Below are 20,799 nucleotides of genomic sequence, written 5' to 3'. Positions count from 1 at the left end.
CAATAGTAGTGGAATCCCACATTAAATACCGTGTGACACACCCACTCACACAAAAAGAACATTTCATTCAATATTATTGCTTTGATCAAAAACAACTAATTCTTTTGAAGAATTTGGGTGAATTATTGGTTAGCATTCCTGCCTCATAGTTCTGAAATATTGCAGTTCTAACAAAAACAACTGTCATTGAAGACTTTTAATTGTGTGAATGTATGATTGGTTGTTTGGCTCAGCTGTCCCGCAACCATCGTGAGGACAAGCGCTAGAACAGATGGCTGGAAATGACCAATAATTGGGGATTCAAATGCATTTGCAGGCATCTCCATTTTTTATGAATTCAGCAAAATGATGGTTTTTCATACATTATCATTCCCAGGTCAAAGCTAACAATATTTATTTACTGTACAATATTCCAAGTCAATACAAAGTATTTTTCAATATGTTGATGATGTCATTTCATTAAAATAAGACTGCTAAAATAAACTATTACCGGTACTTGTTCCAAAATGAATAAAAACAACTCTCATACAAATAGTATTACCCTGAAATAGTGTTAGCAGCAAGTTCATGAGAAATCATGTGTACACTAAAACATGTTGGAATCTTTGGGATGAGTGACAGAAATAAAACTTTGCATTTTTTTTTTTAGTATGTGTTTCATTATTAATTGGTTTTGCAGAGTTAGCCACTGTAAAATGGAATTTTGTTGAATAAAACTTGTCAGTGTTCATTTCTTTTCATTGTAATTAGTTTTATGAAGTCCAGACAATTGTATATGTATCACTCTCACTAGGGGGTTTTCTTAATGCCCTTTTACACATTGTGTAGGGCAGGTACAGTATAAATACTCCTCATTCATTACAAAACCATGATGTAATAAAAAAGCAAGTAAACGTCATACACACTTGAAATCTTGCATCAAGATTTAAGCTTTCTCTTGAATAGTCAGTACGGTGATTAACTTCTTTTACACTTTCATAATAATAGTAAAGTGTAATTTACAGTAGTAAACTGTTGATAGGACTTGCCATACCTCCTAACAAACATATGAGCTTGACCCAGGACTGACTCAAACAAATGGTGGATGTAAGATAAGATGCGGCCTTCTGGATGCAATTGTCAAATGTAATTAGTTGTCCAGGACCTTTGGCTGGGTTACACAGGAAAATGAGGCCTACTAAGCTATGTCAGAGAATTTCATCGCATCTACTCTATGTCACATGGAGCCAGCCAACTAATGGGAATTGCTATTTCAATCCAGAACAGAACTAATAAGAGTTTTAAAAATATTGTATTAGAACAAACAAAAGACTATTTATAAACTGAATAAGATAATGATCAAAGGTCACGTAGAAATTAGAAATATGTATGTGTAAATATGTCTACACGTGTATGTACGTACGTCTATACATTATATGCATCTGTGTGTTTGTATATATACATACGCTTATATTTATATAGAAACAAGGATTATATATATGAATTATAATGTAAATCTATCTATATTAATGCCAACATTTAATAAAAGGAACATGAGTTTTGTCTTTGTGAGATGAAATTATCTATATTAACATTTAACAAGATATGAATAAATAGAATACGAGGAGTAGAACCAGAAACATTTTATACTTCTTCCTATTTCCTTTTGAACATACAAACCTCACTGAACTGCGATATAAAGAGAGTTTCTTTTACTTACTTCTTTTCTTTTCTTTGCAAAATTTGAAACATGTTTATAAGTTCAATAAAATAATAAATCAATCAACTGTAGAAAATGTAAAATATAAAATAGCCCTATTTACAGGATAAATGTTATAAACAGTATAAAAGTACACACTTTTAAAAGATGGGAAACAACAATGACCCCCAAAGTTGCATCCTGTCAGCGGCCATCATACATTCCAGGTAACCAACTTGTTAGCATGCTTTCTCTTTGGCTAAAATGCAGAAGAGCAGCTTCTCTTTTCCTCGCACTGTGGACCGCTGTGCCCTGCAAGGTGAAACTGTAATTTGAGGAAGTTCTCACATCCTCCTTTCCATTCCTCACCTATGCGTTTCAATCCCAACCGCTGGCTAGGGGAGTAACCGCACAGAAGGACACTTTTTTTTTTCCATCCTGGCCTCTAATCTAAACCGTATGAGTTGCTCAGTGTTTGCATGTGTTTGACTAAATGTTATTCTGTAAAATTTGTCTGGAGTTTTATTTACCTTATGTGCCTCCAAACATTGATTTCCTTTGACTTGTGTCCTGCGCAGGTAAGAGTTTCCTGTTTTGGGCAGTTGGCATGCAAAACGAGAGGGTGCTAAAAGTCTTCCATGTTTTGTTTAACTAAAGCGCCCCCACCCCTGATTCAACCTGTCACCTCCATTGACACACAGCCAAGGAGCTGCAGTGCTGTATATTTAGAGGCGAGGGCCAGCCAGCTCCTTATTTTTGATGGCTCACCGAGTATGTGATCCAACTATGCCAAAACTTACAAAACAGCAATAACAACAACAAAATGACAAATGTACATCGAGAACAGAGTAGAAAGTCACATGATCAGATCGATTCCCATGCCCTGACAATATTTATGAAGCTATGCAATCATAACAATGAGCGTCACACTGCAATTACAGTCTTTTCTTTTCTTCGTGTACACAGCTCCCTCTGTTGTCATTTAGTTAATTCTTCTAGAACAGTGGTTCTCAAATAGGGGTACCCCTACTTTATGGAACTTCAGGGGTACGAAATATTTATTTAGAATTATTTCTTTTTGAGAACAGATCTGACACTTTACATTGATTATTATTTGTGGACAAATATTTACTCATATTTACGTTATTTCTTTTTGATAACAGATCTCTTCTATGATCCAAAAGAGGACACTTTATGTTGATTATTGTTTTGTGGACCAATACAAATGACGTTTGAAAAGTTGAATAAATCAGACTGATTACATGTTTTGGGTCTTTTTTTTACTTACCAAAAATGTTCTGCACTGTTTAAGGGGTACTTGGTTGACAACATATTTCACAGTTGGGTACTACAGTATACTGATGATGATGAGCACCACCGTGACACAAAACATTGAGGCGTCTCATTTAAACATGCCGATGCTGTCATTTTTAATATATATAGCACAACAAACTCAATGAGACAAGCAGAATAAATGCATTAATTAGGACAATTTATTCGATTTTTATTTTATTTTGGACAAATTTATTTTCCCCCATGCATTTGATTCATGTCTTTTAAACATTTCAAAATCAACTTAAGGAATGTTTCGTCATTTTAGAAAGATTATTTGATTTCTTTACGTTTAAATATGTCCTTTTTTTTCTAAATATTACAAAAATGTATTACATGTTGCTTTTCTTAACCCCCAAAGTACTAAACGAACATTACACCCCCGTAATAGCTACGTACTACACGTTTTCTCCGAAAAGCCGTAATTTTGGTTTAAACCGGAAGTCCATTCGATGTTGCACCCCTTCGCTCCAGGTTTACTGGTTGTGGTATCGTCCAAAGATGGCAGCCTCCGTGTTGAGACGCTGCATGACTGCTGCTGTGAAACATAAACGTTTACACCCGTCTGTTTTAGGTGAGTTTTCTTTCGAGTAGCTTTAATGCACGGGCGTGTTATCCGGTTGGTGTTATTAACGCGCGAATCGGAGTTGTGTCCGGATTTTGTCATTGAATCAAGAAGAGCTAAATGTCCGCTACTCCTGTTAGCGAGCTGCAACTAACATCACCGGGCCAGTCTTTCTACTCTGTTGTATTTGTCTACAGTATTTTTGTAGAGGTGACAAAAGAGGGCTTCTCAACTCTGTGTAGTAATGCAATGTGTATTTGCAGGCAGAAGATGGTTACTTTCAGCAGCTTATTCAGACACCACATTGTGGGAGGCAAGAGAAAAGGACCCCCAGAATTTGGGTAAGGATAGCTACTTCCCCATTTAGTAACAAGACTTGACTTATTTGCCAAACATTCAAGTCAATTTTGAACGGCGTTGTTTAATTTGATTTTTTAGAGTTGCATCCGTGTTTGCATTTACGACGTTCACATGTTGCGTTTAGATACAAGCTTTTGTGGCTAACTTGTTGGTTTTATCACCACGAGATGATGTAAAGCCATGCGACCTCCTTATTTGCTGATTTGATTGTGGAATTGAATTTGCTCGTGATGAAGAGTAAAACAGGTAATAGTTCATAATACTATCACGGTGGAATATCTTGAAATTATTTATAATTTCTATATCAGTAAAATCTGTCATTTCATCGGGTTGTGCTAATATCACGTCCACTGAATATAATGCGAAACGATTGTGTAGGACAGCTGTTTACACGATTTGTTGCATGGTTTTGCCGCACTTGCAAAGACCACAAGGTGGAAGTATAGCTCCAGTTTTTTTCATTGTGCGTGTCACTATGGACTTCAATAATAAAACGAAAAAAAAAAAACGATTACCCGGTACATTTGCTAACTGCAATTGTTGATTTTTGGTTGTCAGGCCAGGTGTTTTTAGAAATGTAACAAGATCAGCAACTATTTGAGAGCTCAAAAGACTTCAGATCCAATATTAATTTGTTATTTTCTCATCAAAAAACAAAAACAAACTTGAAGCTTTGCTGGCCAACTACATGGACAGGCTATATGACAAGAATCTTCCTGTTGGCTCCCTGACTGTGTCACAGGTGAGTTTTGATTTTCATATTTGATTTTATTGTTTGCTTGACTTTGATTGGCCTAACTTGTATTTGTTTTCTAGTTTATAGACAATATCTCATGTCGAGAGGAGGTGGATCAAGCTGAGTACTACCTTTACAAGTCAGTCAAATTCGTTACTTTCACGTTCCCGGCGTTTCCTTTTTTTGTCTATATTTCTGGAATGCAATGTCTGTTTGCCTTGTCTGTTTTGCTTTACACTCGCTTCACATGTTTCGCTTTGTTCCCACCTTTCCTGTTTATTCCCTCTACTGGAAATCAGATAAAAAGATTTAGGATGTTTCTTGATCATTCACATGCTCTGTTCACATGCATTCTGATGAACAACAGATTGAATTAAACGGTCACATTTTTACCAATTGCTTATGGTTTCACAAACACCTGTACCACATATTGTTCACAGGATTACACTAAAACTATGCATTTGATTTCCATAAAACCTTCTGGAGGGTCAGCATGGGTCACTACTGAATACTTTTCATTACGCTATCATGTTTTCACTTTTTCATATTCAGCATTACAGCACATGAAAACTTCTAAAAGTGACTTGACGGAGGTGTAATTCTTGGGCAGCTTCTGCATTTATATTGGTTTGTTATGTATGCCATTTGTGTGAGTTATCATTTAAAATTATTTCACTCCTTGTTGTCTCACATTATGTATTGAGTCACTGGACTATGCTTAATGATTAAAAAAACCCTATGTCGTTTTGTCACCCTTTAGGTTCCGTCACAGTCCAAATTGTTGGTACCTTCGGGATTGGACTGTTCACAGTTGGATCAGGCAGTGTCTGAAATATGGTGCCAGAGACAAGGCCCTGCACACGCTTCAAAACAAGGTACAGACGTAATTCTTTTAAATTGCTCGGAAACAACTCAAGTTAGCCTTGCACATACAGTAACATGGAATATTGAAATATTAGAATGTCACAATATGTTACAACACATTTGTATTTCACTGCACACTACAAATACAATAATAAACACATTGATAAATCAAAACCTCTATATCGTATTTTAGTCATTTTGGCTTCATTGAGTGTATTATTGTGTGAAAGGCTGAAAATGGACATAAAATTGTGTTTGTTGTAGGTCCAGTATGGAATCTTTCCAGACAACTTCACGTACAACCTGCTCATAGATTCTTTCCTGAAAGACGAAGACTTCAAAAGTAAGCCTTTGCCAGTGAGTGTACAGTCGAAGTACACAAATGTTTTGGGGCACGTACAAAAGTGCAAATGGGCCTCCTCAAAACTGTTCCTGCAAAGTATGAACTAGAAGTATACAGTTGTCGGAAAGTAGTCAGGCAGAGGTACTTAGGGCCTTTATACTCTGTATGTTGTATAAATACATTGTTTCATTGATTTAGTTTAATGAAATTAAATTGTAAAAAATGTTCAAGAATGCGCAAAAAAAAAAAAAGTAATATACTGGACACACATGTATCAATCTCAAATTTTCGTGTCATTGTGGAGCCTTGAGCTAACAAGAATTAGGTTAAAGCTATTTAAAATGAGAATTAATGATCTCATTATTAAAGTAACTTTTAACTTTATGCTGTATTACCATTTTTACAACCACATTGTATTGGAAATAGTAATAATACAGACGTTCAATCAAGCGTGGCTTTCCAACTCAGAGGTTTGCCGAGATTTTGAGCTCAGAATTGTGCCTTAAAGGGCTGCAATGTTTACATCTCATTGCCTAAAGTTCCCATTGTTTTGCTGAATCAATTTCCAGGCGCGTCCTCCGTGGTGGAAGAGGTGATGCTCCAGGAGGCCTTTGACCTTCCGTCCACGCAGATCCTGTCTCTCTACTCTCTGGCCAGTTACCTAGCAACCACTCCCCAACTCACTGTGAGTGCTACAAAACATTGAAGCTGTAATTCCAATAAAAGGGGGTTCTCCTTGAGTGACACCAGGCATCCATGTGTACTCAGGTGTCGCAGGAGCGCGCGCTGGGAGCGTCGCTGCTTATCTGCGGCCTCAAGCAGGACAACAGCGTAGGCTTCACTGCCTGCTTCTTGGGAAACCTTCTCCTCGGTGAGCATAGGAGACTTCCTTCTCAAATCAGTCAAATTAACTTTGAATATTTTAGTTGAATATAAGTTTTAAAAGAGTTTTCTTTCATGAAGAAATTAAACTTGGTCTCCTCTAAGGCAGTTCTTTGAGGCCCTAAATGCAACACATAATGGTGTGATAGTGTCGAGCCAAAACTTGCCGTTTTGCAATTTAGTGAATTTTATATTTTTTCACAAATTTGGATTCTTGGATAGTCCAAACGAGCGGGTGTTAAGTTAATCATCCATTCGTTGACTGTATTGTACACATTTTGACCAAGCTAAAAGCAGTGAAAATGACTTGCTCCTTTTGATTATGCCATCTTGCATAAACAACTTGATAATTTTGGAGCTATTGTGTGTATTCCTGTGTTTTAAACTTGCCAACTTCTTGTCTGTACATTACATTTATGTTGTGTCCTCCAGGCAAGGTGGAGATGCAGAATGGCATCCATGCTGTGTTCAAAGGCATGCCTCTCTTCTGGGAGCGAGGATATATGAGTCGAGCGATGGCTGTCATGGAGAGTGTTGCCGCCTCGCCCGCTGACGTCAAACTGTCCAAAGACTCTGTAAGGACTGGATAAGTATCAAGCACTACTGCAGAATAAGTCATGCGCTTTTCTTGTATTTCATCCAAATAATTTACATGTTTAAGAAAGGTATATTAGGTCATTTTTTTTAACAATTATTTTCTCAGGTGCGTGAATAAATGATCTCTTACATTCTTTTCAGTCTAAATACACCAAGGATATATAGAGCTCAGCTAACATCCGTTTGCCAAACTCTAGTTTCTGTAAAGCCGTTATATGAGGGTGCAGTTCTGCCCGGATAACGACTTTCATTACTGACCTAGGGCATGTGATGTAGTTAGGGTTCTCCAATTTTGCCAATTTAGCTCTACTTTTAAGATATACGGAGCAAATTTTCTATTGTCTTTTTTTTTTTTTTTTTTTTTAATCAATAGGGACTACTTGTGACTTTCTGTGGTAGAGACACAGGCAGGGCACACCCTCCCGATTTCAAATGAATGGCATGTGGACAAAGCCATAACAATGGCTAACGTGATACCATACTTTATCCTATACATTTACTTGTTTGTTTTCAGGCTTGGATGAGAGCCAGGGTACTCCTGGGACTGGTCGCCAGCCAGTCCCAGACCCTGCACAAACAACCTTCCACATTTATAATTCTTTTCTTAGCCTAGCATGCACCTTTTTGAAAGGCAAGAGTACATTGAAGCCCCGCAATTTTGCTTTTGGACATTTGTAAATTCACGTTTTTTTAACCTAGCCCCTCACCTCCTAACTCATCCTTTCCTATGCCAAGTATTGCGTTATTCCCATTTTGTGTCAGCTTGATGTCACAGAACCATGTTGAAAAGAGATAAGGAGGTTCGTATCGCGTTTAAAGGCAATCATACATATTTTAATTAGTAATCACTCACACATTTTCACTATTCAGGCAAGGACTCAACCCTCATCCTCTGTGAATAGTGAAGGTGTTCTGTTAAGCCGCACAATACAAAGGGCCGACCTGAGATACAAACCCAGAATCTTTAACTGTGTGGCAGACATGCAAACCACAATTCCAACATGCTGCCCTATACCAAATGCTTTAACTCAGCTATGGCATGACTGCAATTTGGTTCCTCTTTTGTTATGGGCATTCCCTTGCCATGGAATAAAAAATGGCACCGCAAACCTGAAAGTGGTTACAATACAAACTAACAAATGGATGGACAAATATCTGCTCAATGCCTCTGTAATTTTCCTTTTTTTTTGTTTAGCGTTATTCACTTATGTCATAAAAAATGATGCTTTACTTGGCAAAATTGGAATCCAAAAATAGTTTAGTTTGCTGCATGTATTGCGCAGCAAGGACACGACCCTGACTGTGAAAAGCAACATTTTTATCATCATTGGGAAAACATTGGTCCTCTTAAAATGTTACCGCCACACACAAGGGACAGTCGTGATTTATATCCGCCAAATTTAAATAAGGAAGTTTAGTTTTGAATGAATTGTGTCAGAATGAAAGCCAAATGAGGAATTAATGAATGTGTATTTTTTTTTTTTCCATGAGCTAAATCTCAACCCAATTTTAACGACCACTAAAGAAGGACACATGTTGCCGCAGCAACTACAAACGATTTGTTTTTTTCTTAGGTCAAATTTGAACCAAAATGCCCTTTTAATTTTCTTGAGCAGTTTTTCTGAAAACATCCTCATCTAGTGAGGAGCACAACACAGACACTATTCATCATCTGAGATATGACAAACATACACACTGTCATATTTTTATGAGCACACAGTCAATTCCAGTTTGTTGATACGGACTTATTCTAACAAGATCTTGAGAGGGCCCAGAGCACGGCCCGGTGTGTCCGTTAGCATCACCGACGCAATAGGCCAAACCTGCTGTGACAGACAATAATAGCGAGCCTGCACGTAGCATCACAGGATGTATTATATCGACATTATGTCCCGGTGCCCCGGGTCATCCCTTTGATTGCATTAAGACGTGGGGGTCACCTGTCAAATATCACATGGGGCTAACTCTATCTTATTACATTTGTGTCTTAGCTATTCCTACGGGATAAATGAATTATTTTGTCAATTTCAGGTGGCTCTTCTCGAGGACGTGCTGCGCGGGCTGTCCGCCACCTCACCCGACTCCTCCGATTCATCCGATTCGTCCGATTCGTCCGGAGAGGAGTCAGGAGAGGAGGACGGACGAAAGGAAGAAGTTGATGAAGATGACCTGGCGGAAAGGCAAAAGCTTTCTGAATACCACGGCAAATTCAAGGTGGGAGAGAATTTGATCATTTTCACAGTTCAACTCAGTTGCCAGGTCTCAATGAAAAATCTCTCACATCTTTACGCTAAGATCCACAAAAGATAAAGAAGCTAGCTAGCAGATGAAAGTAAACATTGTAGTTGTTGTGTCTCCTCAAGTTTTCAACCTTGCATATTGTATTGTCTTTTTCCCGAGTTTATCAAAATGACAATCTTTGAATCCAAATGCATTCGTCTTTGAAGATACTTGTTCAATGGTTCAGCCTCAGCTCTTGTCGCCATCTCATAACGCTGGATGGCATTGCCGCACTACAAAAATAAATGAATACATTTTCTTTCCAAAGTATGGGGCACACTATATTAACACATCGGTTTTCCAAAGTAAACCGAATGACTTGTCGCGTCACCGTGTTCAAGTCAAAGTCAAGTTGTTGCCGAGCAGGTCGCAAGTCATAAAATTCAAAACGTAAGTCACCCGGTGTCCAGGACATGTGACCTGCGTACCACGCCTCTGAAGGGTGCCCTGGTTAGTAGAAAATCTCAGTCCGGGGCTACAAAACATTATGTAATACGTGTATTGTATGTATGTATCGTTTTATGTATATTTATTTTTCTTTTCTTTATGAATGTAAACTCAGCCATATTGGGAAAATCTCACTTTGACTGCACATAGAAATGGTCCAAAACGTCGGTTAGGGATGTGCCATATAAAACCAGCCGAATCGATTTCTTTCTTTCCAGGAGATGGTCAGCCAGCTGGAGACTCAGGGAAAAGTGAACACGTCCGACTTCCGGACATTGGCGACCGGATTGGCTCAGCAACTGCTACCTTCGCTTGAGAAACCGGACCTGGATCGGTACAAGACTTTGCTGGCGGCCTGGGAAACCGAGAGACGGCACCTGATCCAGAGGGAGAAGGAGACCAGGAAGAAGGCCGAAGAGGAGAAGCAGGAGCGACTTGCTGCCAAGGCGGCACGCCAGCAGCAGGCTTAAATTTCTACCCTGCAAACTACCGCTTATTATTTGTTAATATTGTATTTTATTATTCTTTTTTTTAATCTTTTGTTCTTAGTCCAAAATTAAAAGCTAGCAAATGACTGCCTACAAGTCATCTTGTAAACTCATGAGCAAAAGAGAAGGGAATGTTGGGATCACATCCTCCCATTCCTTTTCCTGTTCACGTACAGCGTGTGTGCGCGCATGTCTTTGGGAGTTTTCTCACAGGGGTAAAGAAAGGGTTATTGCGCCAAAGAACTTGCTGATAACTAATCTGGAGAAAGGGGATTCTTTGCTGCCCGAGGAATTCAGTTATGAGCGTTCAACACAATGCATGTATTATATGGTTCTGAAGTGTTTGCCATGCTTTCCAGCAAAGCCGACGCTACCCGTACTAAACGCGAAGCGATTGAATTCTTGTAGTGCTGTTTAGATGAGGACAGATAATAAATCCCAAGAAGAGTGATAAAAAGCATAATCCAGTGATGTTGAGTGACTGTGCAGTCCACGAAATATCAATACAGAGTTGAACCCTGATCATGAGTTATCACTTCTAATTCAACACAGGTCAACTTTAACATTTTTGTCCCTAAGAAACTGCCAAGTAGGTTCATAAACAGTGGGGTTTTTTGTGTGTGTGTGTGCGTGTGTGTGTTTTCTTTTTTTCTGGATACGGGCCATCAGTCAGACTTCCATTCTTCCATTTTCTTTGTTTTTTAGACTTTGACTTTTGATTTAGCAAAAAAAAAAAAAAGACAGGGACACTATTTGGTGAATTTAACTGAACTCAGATACACAGTACACATTACATCCTTAGGTGTTTTTCCTTATCCTCCACAAACAGACGCTTACACCATGCATACTGTACATGTGGATTTATGGCTATACTGTACATTGTACAAGTATACATGTACAGTATAGCCATATGGCCAAGGCATGCGCATTGGAAGTAAAAACACAATGTTAAAAAAAAAAGAGAGTCAAACAAAAAATGGTTAATTTCTGTATTTAAATTATGCCATTGGCGAACATTACAAAGTACTATTTCCATTTTTGTTGGCTTGTTCTGAAAGACTAGAACGGATCAATGGCAATTGCATTCCTTTCAATAAGGAAAGATGATTTGATTTGAAATATTAGTGTGCCACGAACAAAGTTGCAAGGCACCATTGTGTATCTGTGCACTTGAATACACAAGGTATAAACAGTAGGGCTGTCTATATAACTTGATTTTATATAGTCAATGGCATACTATGCAAATCGTGAAGAATGCCTTTCCTTTAACTGGCGCTAGTTGTATTTTCAAACAAGCATTTCTTTGGCAAGTTCAAAACCCTGACACATTTTGATACCGTATATTTTGCCCTGCGCAATCTAATCTTGCAATCAGCATGAACCTCTATTACTGGCAGTTGAGAAACGTTGCTGAGACCTGCAAGAAGTGGAATTAATGAGTAACTAGTGATGAATGGAAACTGTTGATCCGGTGCGCATTTGTCAAGTTTTTAATTTGTATTTTTTATTTATTTTTTTATATATATCTGTTGTATTTATGTGCGATTTTTGTTTCATGGTTATGAAACACTTTAATTGAATGATTAACTACAGATGTTTTTACTGTATTTAAATATTTACAATATTTACTGACATTGTTAAATTTAATTCTTATTGAATAATTAAATATAGATTTTTTTCTGTATTAATTGCAGCCTTAATGATTTCTGTATAATGGTGCATTGGCATACAATTTTTAAATACACTTTTTAGGAATCGTACAGTACGTGCTTAGAGAGCTCTAGAAAATAAAAGGCTATTGAATGAAGTCCTTATGGAGGCGCATGTGCCTTGGGGGAAGTAGTGGGGCCCTTTCTCCAACCGCTTTATTTGAGCAAAATAAATATAAGAAAGCGGATGTTTTTATCAGCGCTGCTTGGGAAGCGGCCCGTGCTACTGTGAGACATTCACCGCTGCAGGAAATTGTATCGCAAGTTGATATTCCAGCTGGTTAGCGATGTTAACCAGAGGACCCGGCACGTCCTTATCACAGCATTTTTTTTTTTCTTCTTTTGAGGACGAACATCATGTTCTCTTCACGGGACATCATAACCACAAACATCACTTACATGCACTTTTGTTGCCATGCAAACAAACAAAAGTTCTTCGTCAGACAAATTTGGATCGCATAATGTGGTTTACTCATCGGCGAATGGCAGCAAGGTATTTCATTATTCATCAAGGTCAATTTCGTATCTGTCATTGTAAGCAGATTGCAAATGGCGTTTAATTTGGCTGCCTGTTTGATCGCAAGGACACAAGCACAATATTTGTTCTGACAGCATTGCTCATTAAGTCAAATGCAATATTCAGTAATTGCCAAATTTGATTTTGTTGCTGTCTCGTTTATTTCTGTTCTTTTGAAAACCCTCAAAGTAATTTGTAAGAATATGTGCTTCACGTTGTGTTTTGTGTGTGTGCGCGCGCACATTTTAATAGTGACGCTCGTTGTTTGTCCATTCTCCTTGATGAATAATAAATATTGTTAATAAGCTATTGTTCGTCGTGCGTGCACTGTTTGCCTACACAAACTTTGCACGAACTGAGCCAAAGTAGCATCACTCCCACTAAATCCAATGACTCACCAGGTGACTGCACTTAACTGGAATGTCATAATTTAATCATAATATTTTCAAAAGAGCTTGCATACGCCCTATTTTTTTCCAAGAACAGACAGTCAGAACGTTAGGAGATATTGAGGAACATTGATGACCAAACAAGGTCAGGAGGAGCTCACTGCTTTAAGATAACAGTTTCACATAGCCGTTCACGTTGACTTGAGGTATAACATTTTGTTGGTTTTCCAGCAAGAAGCCGAAAAAAAACCAATATTTTGTGATAAATTTTCAGCATTTTAATTTTTTTTCATGTACAGTCTGACATTGCAGTATGCTCTCAGGTAAGAGTTTTTTTCAATCAATTGGCAAAAGTTGAATAAAATTGTATTTCTATCACAAAGGAAAATAAAAGTTGATTTCGCATCCATTTCACATTCATGCAAATACAATGTGGCAGTTATATCTCAATTAATATAAGAATGCAGTTTGATATTTTATGTGAAAGTGAAAAATGATCACAATTGATATCTGTATCAATTCAACACTTTGTATTACACAATGAGGCATTCATCATTTGAATGTGATTGTTTCCAAATCCATGATCACATTGACACTTACCAAACACTGTTCACAAGCAAACTTTTCTTAATCATGGCACAGGTTTCATTTGAATATAACATGAAAACATAATTTTACTTGGAACTCTTTTGCCCCAAGATCTCTTCTTCCAACAGTCAAACTCAGCTAGTAACAACAACACGAGGCCAAAACCACACAAGATATCTTTATCGCGCCATCGACCACCAAAGCACGCACACGCCATAACGCTAACCCTAACCCTAATGTTTTTACTATGTGGCACAATGTCATGCAATCTATCAATACTACCTTTGCAATTGACAACAAATCAAAGCATTGAGCACCCCTACTGTATGGGAGTCTTTGTTGTTTGCGCCTTTGGCTTGTGTGTTGCGTGCGTTTCCATTATATGTTGATTTGATGGCTAAAGTAGAAGAAGAAAGTACTGTGTGTACTTGTGAGTGTATATGCCTTCTTCCTGTATGTGTTGCTGCATCACTGAACATGTGATTTAAGGACTTGAACAACCTTCATTCTGCCGATAGTTTAAAATCCGTTGGTCTCTTCTTTATCCGACAGTAGTAAGGCTTAAAAACTTTCCAAAGTAAAAATGTTGAAACTGTTAAATTCTAAGAGGTTCTGATTGTCACCATCAGGTGACCCTTGAACAACCTTCATTTTGTCTATAGTTTAAAATCCGTTGTCGTTTTCTTCTTTATCAGACCGTAGAACCTCTTAGAAACGTTAACATTTGAAAGTTGTTTACTTTTGAATTTTAAAGTTTTTAAGTCTGTCTTCTGACTGATAAAGAAGAAAACAACAACGGATCAGGTGACACTCTGAAGATGGCTAAAGAAAAAAAAAAAACGCTGAAACATCAGGTTAGAACCTCTTAGAAATTTTAAGCTATTAAAGTTTTTGACTTTCGAATTTTAAAGTTTATAAGCCTCACTACTGTCTGATAAAGAAGAAAACTGATAAAGAAGGTATTAAAACATTTCATCATTACTGATTAGATCACTACAAAAGGAACAAAAAAAAAGAAGTAAACCACTCCATCACCATTACGGAACCAATTGCGTTTATGCATCATCATGCTTCTATTTTTTTCTGTTTTGACCGCTAAAGTCTGTGGTCATGTAGGTGTCATTAAAGCGATAAGTAAAGTGGAAATTGTTAATAATTAGCACGCATTACGGAACGTGCAAACACACAGGCGCATAGGAACTTAAATGGTCACACAGGACGTGATCTCCACCGCCACAGCAGTTATCTCGGTCAGTGTTGACTATAGTGGCCGGCAAATGGTTTATCAAGTATAAACATGAACGCATTTGCAAAAAAAAAAACGGTTGACGTTTTCCACAATGTAAATAATCAAAGGAAAACAATTGTGCCGATTCTCTTGTCATGTTGACATTATTGTAAACGTTATTGTCAGTCTCAACAGTTGACTTCTAAAATGCTGATTTTGATTTTTCTTTGTTGTCAGTGAACACATATAAAGACGTTATCAGCAAATCTACTCGAGCACATTTACAGTAGTATGATAATAATACAAACAAACAAAAAAAACAAAAAGATGAAACTTGAGTAGAGGGATGAAAGTACGTTTTTACAGCACTTATATTTAACGCAGTATATTTAGAGCAGTCGAAAGCTCAAAGGTTTAGTGAAAAAGTATCACAAATATATCGTGCACAAGCAACCATTATAAGTTTTCGTTTTCATCCAGACGATTGCATGAACCGTTTCAAATTCTCTTCAGTGAAGAGATTAATCATCTTGCTGGCGTCAGGCCAAAATCATGTACCGCCAATAGAGTCATTTTTCAAGACACTCCAAAAATGGCACATTGCATCATCAAAAAGAGCATTCATAGTCATTACTTTAGATCAGTCAGTCATTTGTACAAAAAAAAAAAAAATTGTGACAAACTTTTTAAGCCCAATATGATGAATTTTGTGGGGAATGGTACCAAGCAATTCAGAAGGCTATCGTATAATTTTTTTCTCCCTGTTGTATTACAAGTCAAGTCCTTTTTTTTCCCTGTGACTCATTTATTCGCATTTTATTACCGTCTTGTAACTTGCAATTTTTATCATTAAACATGGTATCATTAATTTACAAACTACTATTCCAATGCCAAAATGCAGGTCGTTACGTGCGCACTTTGCCCTCTTAAAAGCTGGCGGAAAAGCGGGCTTGCCCATACCTGCCCTAGTAGATAATGTTTTACTCTTCGTCTGCATGATGACGAGCGCGTTGTTTTTTTTCCCTCCGTCAAAAACCCCTACGGCCAAAACATGATATCGGGTGATAAAACAGCGGTTCACACCTAGCTTCAAAACCCAAACAAATGCACACTGAGGGAAATGACTCACAGCGTTCACAAGAAGCGTTAACTGAAGTTTGCCTAAAGCAAAAACCGTCCCTCTGTGACTTAACACCTATAGCCATTTTTTTAAATCCAAATAGTACATTTTAGGAGTCAGGACAAATAAACCTACAATGAAGTACTGTAATTGAGCAGCACAGGATTTGAAGATCCATCCATCCATTTTCAGAGTGGCCAGAGAAAACCCATGCGGCACGGGGAGAACATGCAGACTCCACATAAGAGGTCTCGAGCGAGCAAAGATTGAACCCGGAACTCTGAGTTGTGTGAGGCGGACGTGCTTAACGCTCTTTCACTCTGCCAACCAGGATTGAAACAAAATCTAATATTTTCGTCCCATTCGTAAAGTATTGTGCGGTACAAAAGTGCCGGAAAAAACACAGGAACACTGATTGTGGCTCGTTTTTTCAACGATACAGTAAGTAGCTTGAGCGCGTCGCAGGTTATCTGACTGCCACACACAAATCCAGGAAAAGTGCATTCTTAAGAGGCCTAATCAGACAAATCAGCTTTCAGTGCATTCTGCAGGGGCTCAAAACGAGACAGACATACAGTGCAGGCACAGGATTCTGACATCATTCGCCATTTCTCCCATACGCCCGAGTTATGTAACAAGCATGTTTGGAAAACATGCTTTTATTTGTTTGCCCTATGGAGTCTACACACAGATATTGCCTAAGTTTTCACCTCTTTAAAATGCAAAGACATCATTTTACTTTTGACAGTCACTTCAAGATGCTTATCAGTATTTTATATAGTTTTCTTTTTTCCGCAAGTGCTCGGCTAAACGAGGTTTACTTTAGTTATTAAACTACTAAATCATTAACTTCAAGTATTAAAGTACTAATGTAATCCATGTTAAAGTACTAAACTAATCAATAACTTTAGTACTTTAGTAGTGACCTTAACTGATTGATTACATTAGTACTTGATTCTTTAAGTGCCAGACTCCCTTTTAAACAAACATTTCAAAAGAAATTGAAAAAAGTATGAGTACCTGGGACTTAATATCTGGATTAAAAAAAAAAAAAAAAAAACAATCTCTGCGATTGAATTAATTAACACTGAAATAAAAATATAGACCTGTGTATGATTTGACTCCTTACATAAAGGTAAAAAAAAAAAAAATATATATATATATATATATATATATATATATATATATATATATATATATATATATATATATATATATATATATATATATATATATATATATATATATATATATATATATATATATATATATATATATATATATATATATATATATATATATATATATATATATATATATATATATATATATATATATATATATATATATATACTCTAGAAGAGGGCTGCACAATTTTGTCCAAAATAATAATCATGATTATTTTGGTCAAGATTAAAATCACGATTATTAATCACGATTATTCATCATGTTTGGTTAATCATGTCTATTTATTGCCATTTTTTAAACAAGCAGTATATAAAGAAGGCTTCAAGGCTTGATACTTACAATTAATAATAAACTAAAATAAATGAATAAAGTAAATTCTTTATAACATATAATAATAACAAATTCACTCAGGACATGGCAAAAATTTGGCACACAGGGCAACACAGCTAACTTACTTGAGTGTAACAAATGAAAATAATGAAGTCTACTTAGAGCTAAGCATTTATTTATTTATTTATTTTTAAGCAAGTTTTAATCAATTAGCAATCATAATTTCATTTTTCAGTCTTTTCAAACTGAATTTATTCCAAGTTTATTCCAAGTTTTTTTTTTCTTTTTTGAATTTTTCAAAATGGGTCTAAATTGACAGCTAGCACAGTATATATTAGGAATCAGGTGAGAAACCCAATGCCATTTCACTCTGGTAAATAATATATTAGGGTGAGAAACACAGAGGCTTTTGACAGGCAAACATGTGGGAAACATTGCCGTCTTAAAGCTTTCAAGGTGGAATTGAAAGCTGAAATGTCGGGAGGGTGCTGTGAAGCCATCTTCACCATCTTCTAAGCTTTTTATTTTTTACAGACTCTTCATCTCACCCCTGTGTGCGTGCTCGCCAGAAGTTGTTTTCGGTATTTAGGTCACGGTAGTCTATTTCAAACGAATCACGTGTTTGTACCGGTGAACTTCCATAAGCAATAGTTCATCCGCCATGTTTTCCGCGCCGTAAAGAAATTCTGGAAGGTATGTATTGCAGAAGAACTGGCCGCGCGGTTGCCAAAATGACACTGTTTGACGCGTGGAGCCGCAGCGATGCCCCCTGGTGGCAGGATGACAATGTGCTTGATTTGACATGTATTGGTAGCTGGATTTCAAAATATTTATATCGTCGAGGATCATTTTAATCGTGGCAGCCAACATCGTGATCACGATTAAAATTCGATTCATTCTGCAGCCCTTCTCTAGAATGTAGTTACCAGGTACTATTAATATTCTACTTGTTTTGACGAGTATATAGCTCATGCTTTTTTTCCATCACACATAATGATACATTGAAATGGGTGAAAATGAAAAAAAAAAAAACAGTATAGTTTTTTTGTTTGTTTTTTTAGCTTGGCTCCTTCCCATTGCTGCGTACACCCGCTAGCATGCTGAAAAGTATTTTTCAGTCAACAGTTATTCAAACAAAGGCCTTCCCCTCTGTTTTGAACCTGGGAAAAAAAGAACACAACAAATGTGCATGTTCAATCAGTGAGGTGACGTCAAGCAGTGCCACTCCGGGGCCAACGTGTTCTTCTCCAAGCCGAGGGAAGGAGGTGGAAGGCCTCCAGCAGAAATCATTAATAGTCTGCTTCAGTAGCACCTTAAGTAGCCAATTTCGGATCAAGGGCGTTAACCCTTCAGCGGCAACTGTGGTCTCAAAAGTCCATCAAACTTCATTGTTTGATACGGTGCTCCACTTTTCCAATTCACATACACGCATAATGTGTATACATTTGATTGTTTTGCTTACTTTATGCATTAGTTTGCCCATTTATATATACACATACATTGGCATGTTTAATCAGCTGTATGTTTGCTACTTCTCTCATCCGTTTGTCGATTTGTACGGAAGCGTGCGGCTGCAAAAGTGGAGTCAACATTTTTGTCTGAAAAATACGATTAAAGTTATTTTCAATTACATTCAAACCCATTTGCAAGTATGTGTATGTTTATGCTTATTTGCAAGTACGCACATCCGTGAGAAATACTCAGTTGAGAAAAAATATGAGGTTTTTGGCAGAAACATAATAAACGTATGGAATTCACTTCCACTTATGTTTAGATGTATATCCAACTAAATTCAAATATACCTGCAAATATTTTCAAACTAACTAGAAAATACACTGAGATAAATGGTGGTGAATGTATTTATTTATTTTAATCATTATGTGCTGACTTGTTAAAAAAAAAGTAGCGTGGTGGACTTTGGCGTCATTACATCTCAGCCACACCCATGTAGGGGCGAGACATTGGTGGCTGAGGTCGTTTATTTTCAAGGTAACGGGTCTGGAGCATCAGTCTTTGACAGGCGGTAAATGAGGCATTTGTGGCAAAAATGACGTCAAGTGAAGTGTCTCATGAATAAATATATCCAATGAGTCAAATGCATCTCATTACATGAGACTAATGGCGGTCATTCATTGACTTCATTGTATAGTGTTTGTGTACGAGAAAGCAACAAGAGCGATGCTCAGTGGCACGGTTCAAAGGCAAACGCAAACAGTTCAACCGAAATTTTATAGAAAAGTACACCACAGAACAGGTCTTGCAAAAAACTGTTGAATATATTAGGAACGTTAAACTGATACCTAAAGCGTCAGGTCAAATTTTTCCTTATTGCATATTTTACGTACTTTCAGTATGTTAGTCGAAACATGACATTCTGATTAGTATTGCAATTGTGGAATATGAATATGTAATAAAATACACGTGTTTCTATCTCCCTCAGGGGGCGGCCATTTTGCCACCTGTCATGCAAACGACATTGCAGTTGCTCTGGGCTCAGGCAAAGACCAATCACGGCTCAACGGTTTTCTGAGTTTGGCCATGTGATATTTGCAAGCTGAGTTGTGATCTATAATATGGACCTATGTAAAAATGAATAAAACTAAATATGCGAAATTACTTGTTCTGAAGTTTTAGTTTAGTTTACTATCCATTCTCACTTTTCTGATTTAGTTGCTTTATGATATTCATAGTTAATACCCTGTTATTTCATAAAATAATTGGTCTGTGTAAATATTTTTCGTTTACTGCAATTTATCAAATTGAGTCCACTGAGTCCATTGAGTCACTGAGAATATTCCTAACTTATTGAGAACCTTGTTAATCAATTTGCAAGCAAAACATGTAAAAAAGAACAAAAAAGAAAACTTCCTTTTTTCTGAGTACTCGATAGATAAATGCAGCAGAGGACTCTTGATATTATAAATACTGCACTGATTAATACAAATAATGGTAATATTTATTGTCAGCTACATGTAGCCCATTTCAAATGTTTTTTCACCTGAGCATGAAGTCAAATCGAGACGAAAACAATGTACAAAATAAGCTGCTCTACCTATACTCCCAGTGGGAGGTGTTTCTCCTCTTTTGACACAAGTGGGAGGGACTCGAGCCAACGTTTGAACCAAGTCACCGCAGCGTGGATCCTGCCCTCAGCTCAC

General features: G+C 37.1%; 1 protein-coding gene across 1 annotated transcript; it reads left to right on the top strand.

The window, feature by feature from the left end:
* Positions 1-3,476: 3,476 nt before the first annotated feature.
* On the top strand, positions 3,477-11,035 carry mrps27 (mitochondrial ribosomal protein S27). Its single transcript, XM_088408687.1, has 11 exons — positions 3,477-3,584; positions 3,839-3,916; positions 4,607-4,677; positions 4,752-4,810; positions 5,432-5,546; positions 5,800-5,878; positions 6,448-6,563; positions 6,647-6,749; positions 7,193-7,335; positions 9,389-9,571; positions 10,303-11,035. Exons 1-11 carry the CDS (start codon positions 3,512-3,514, stop codon positions 10,552-10,554), a joined length of 1,272 nt encoding a protein of 423 aa, XP_088264813.1. The 5' UTR covers positions 3,477-3,511; the 3' UTR covers positions 10,555-11,035.
* The last annotated feature ends 9,764 nt before the right edge of the window (positions 11,036-20,799 follow it).

This window comes from Hippichthys cyanospilos, chromosome 1, assembly GCF_059441005.1.
Source record: "Hippichthys cyanospilos isolate Australia breed blue-spotted pipefish chromosome 1, RoL_Hcya_1.0, whole genome shotgun sequence".
Lineage (NCBI taxonomy): Eukaryota > Metazoa > Chordata > Actinopteri > Syngnathiformes > Syngnathidae > Hippichthys > Hippichthys cyanospilos.
This window is presented reverse-complemented; position numbering and strand designations above follow the sequence as displayed.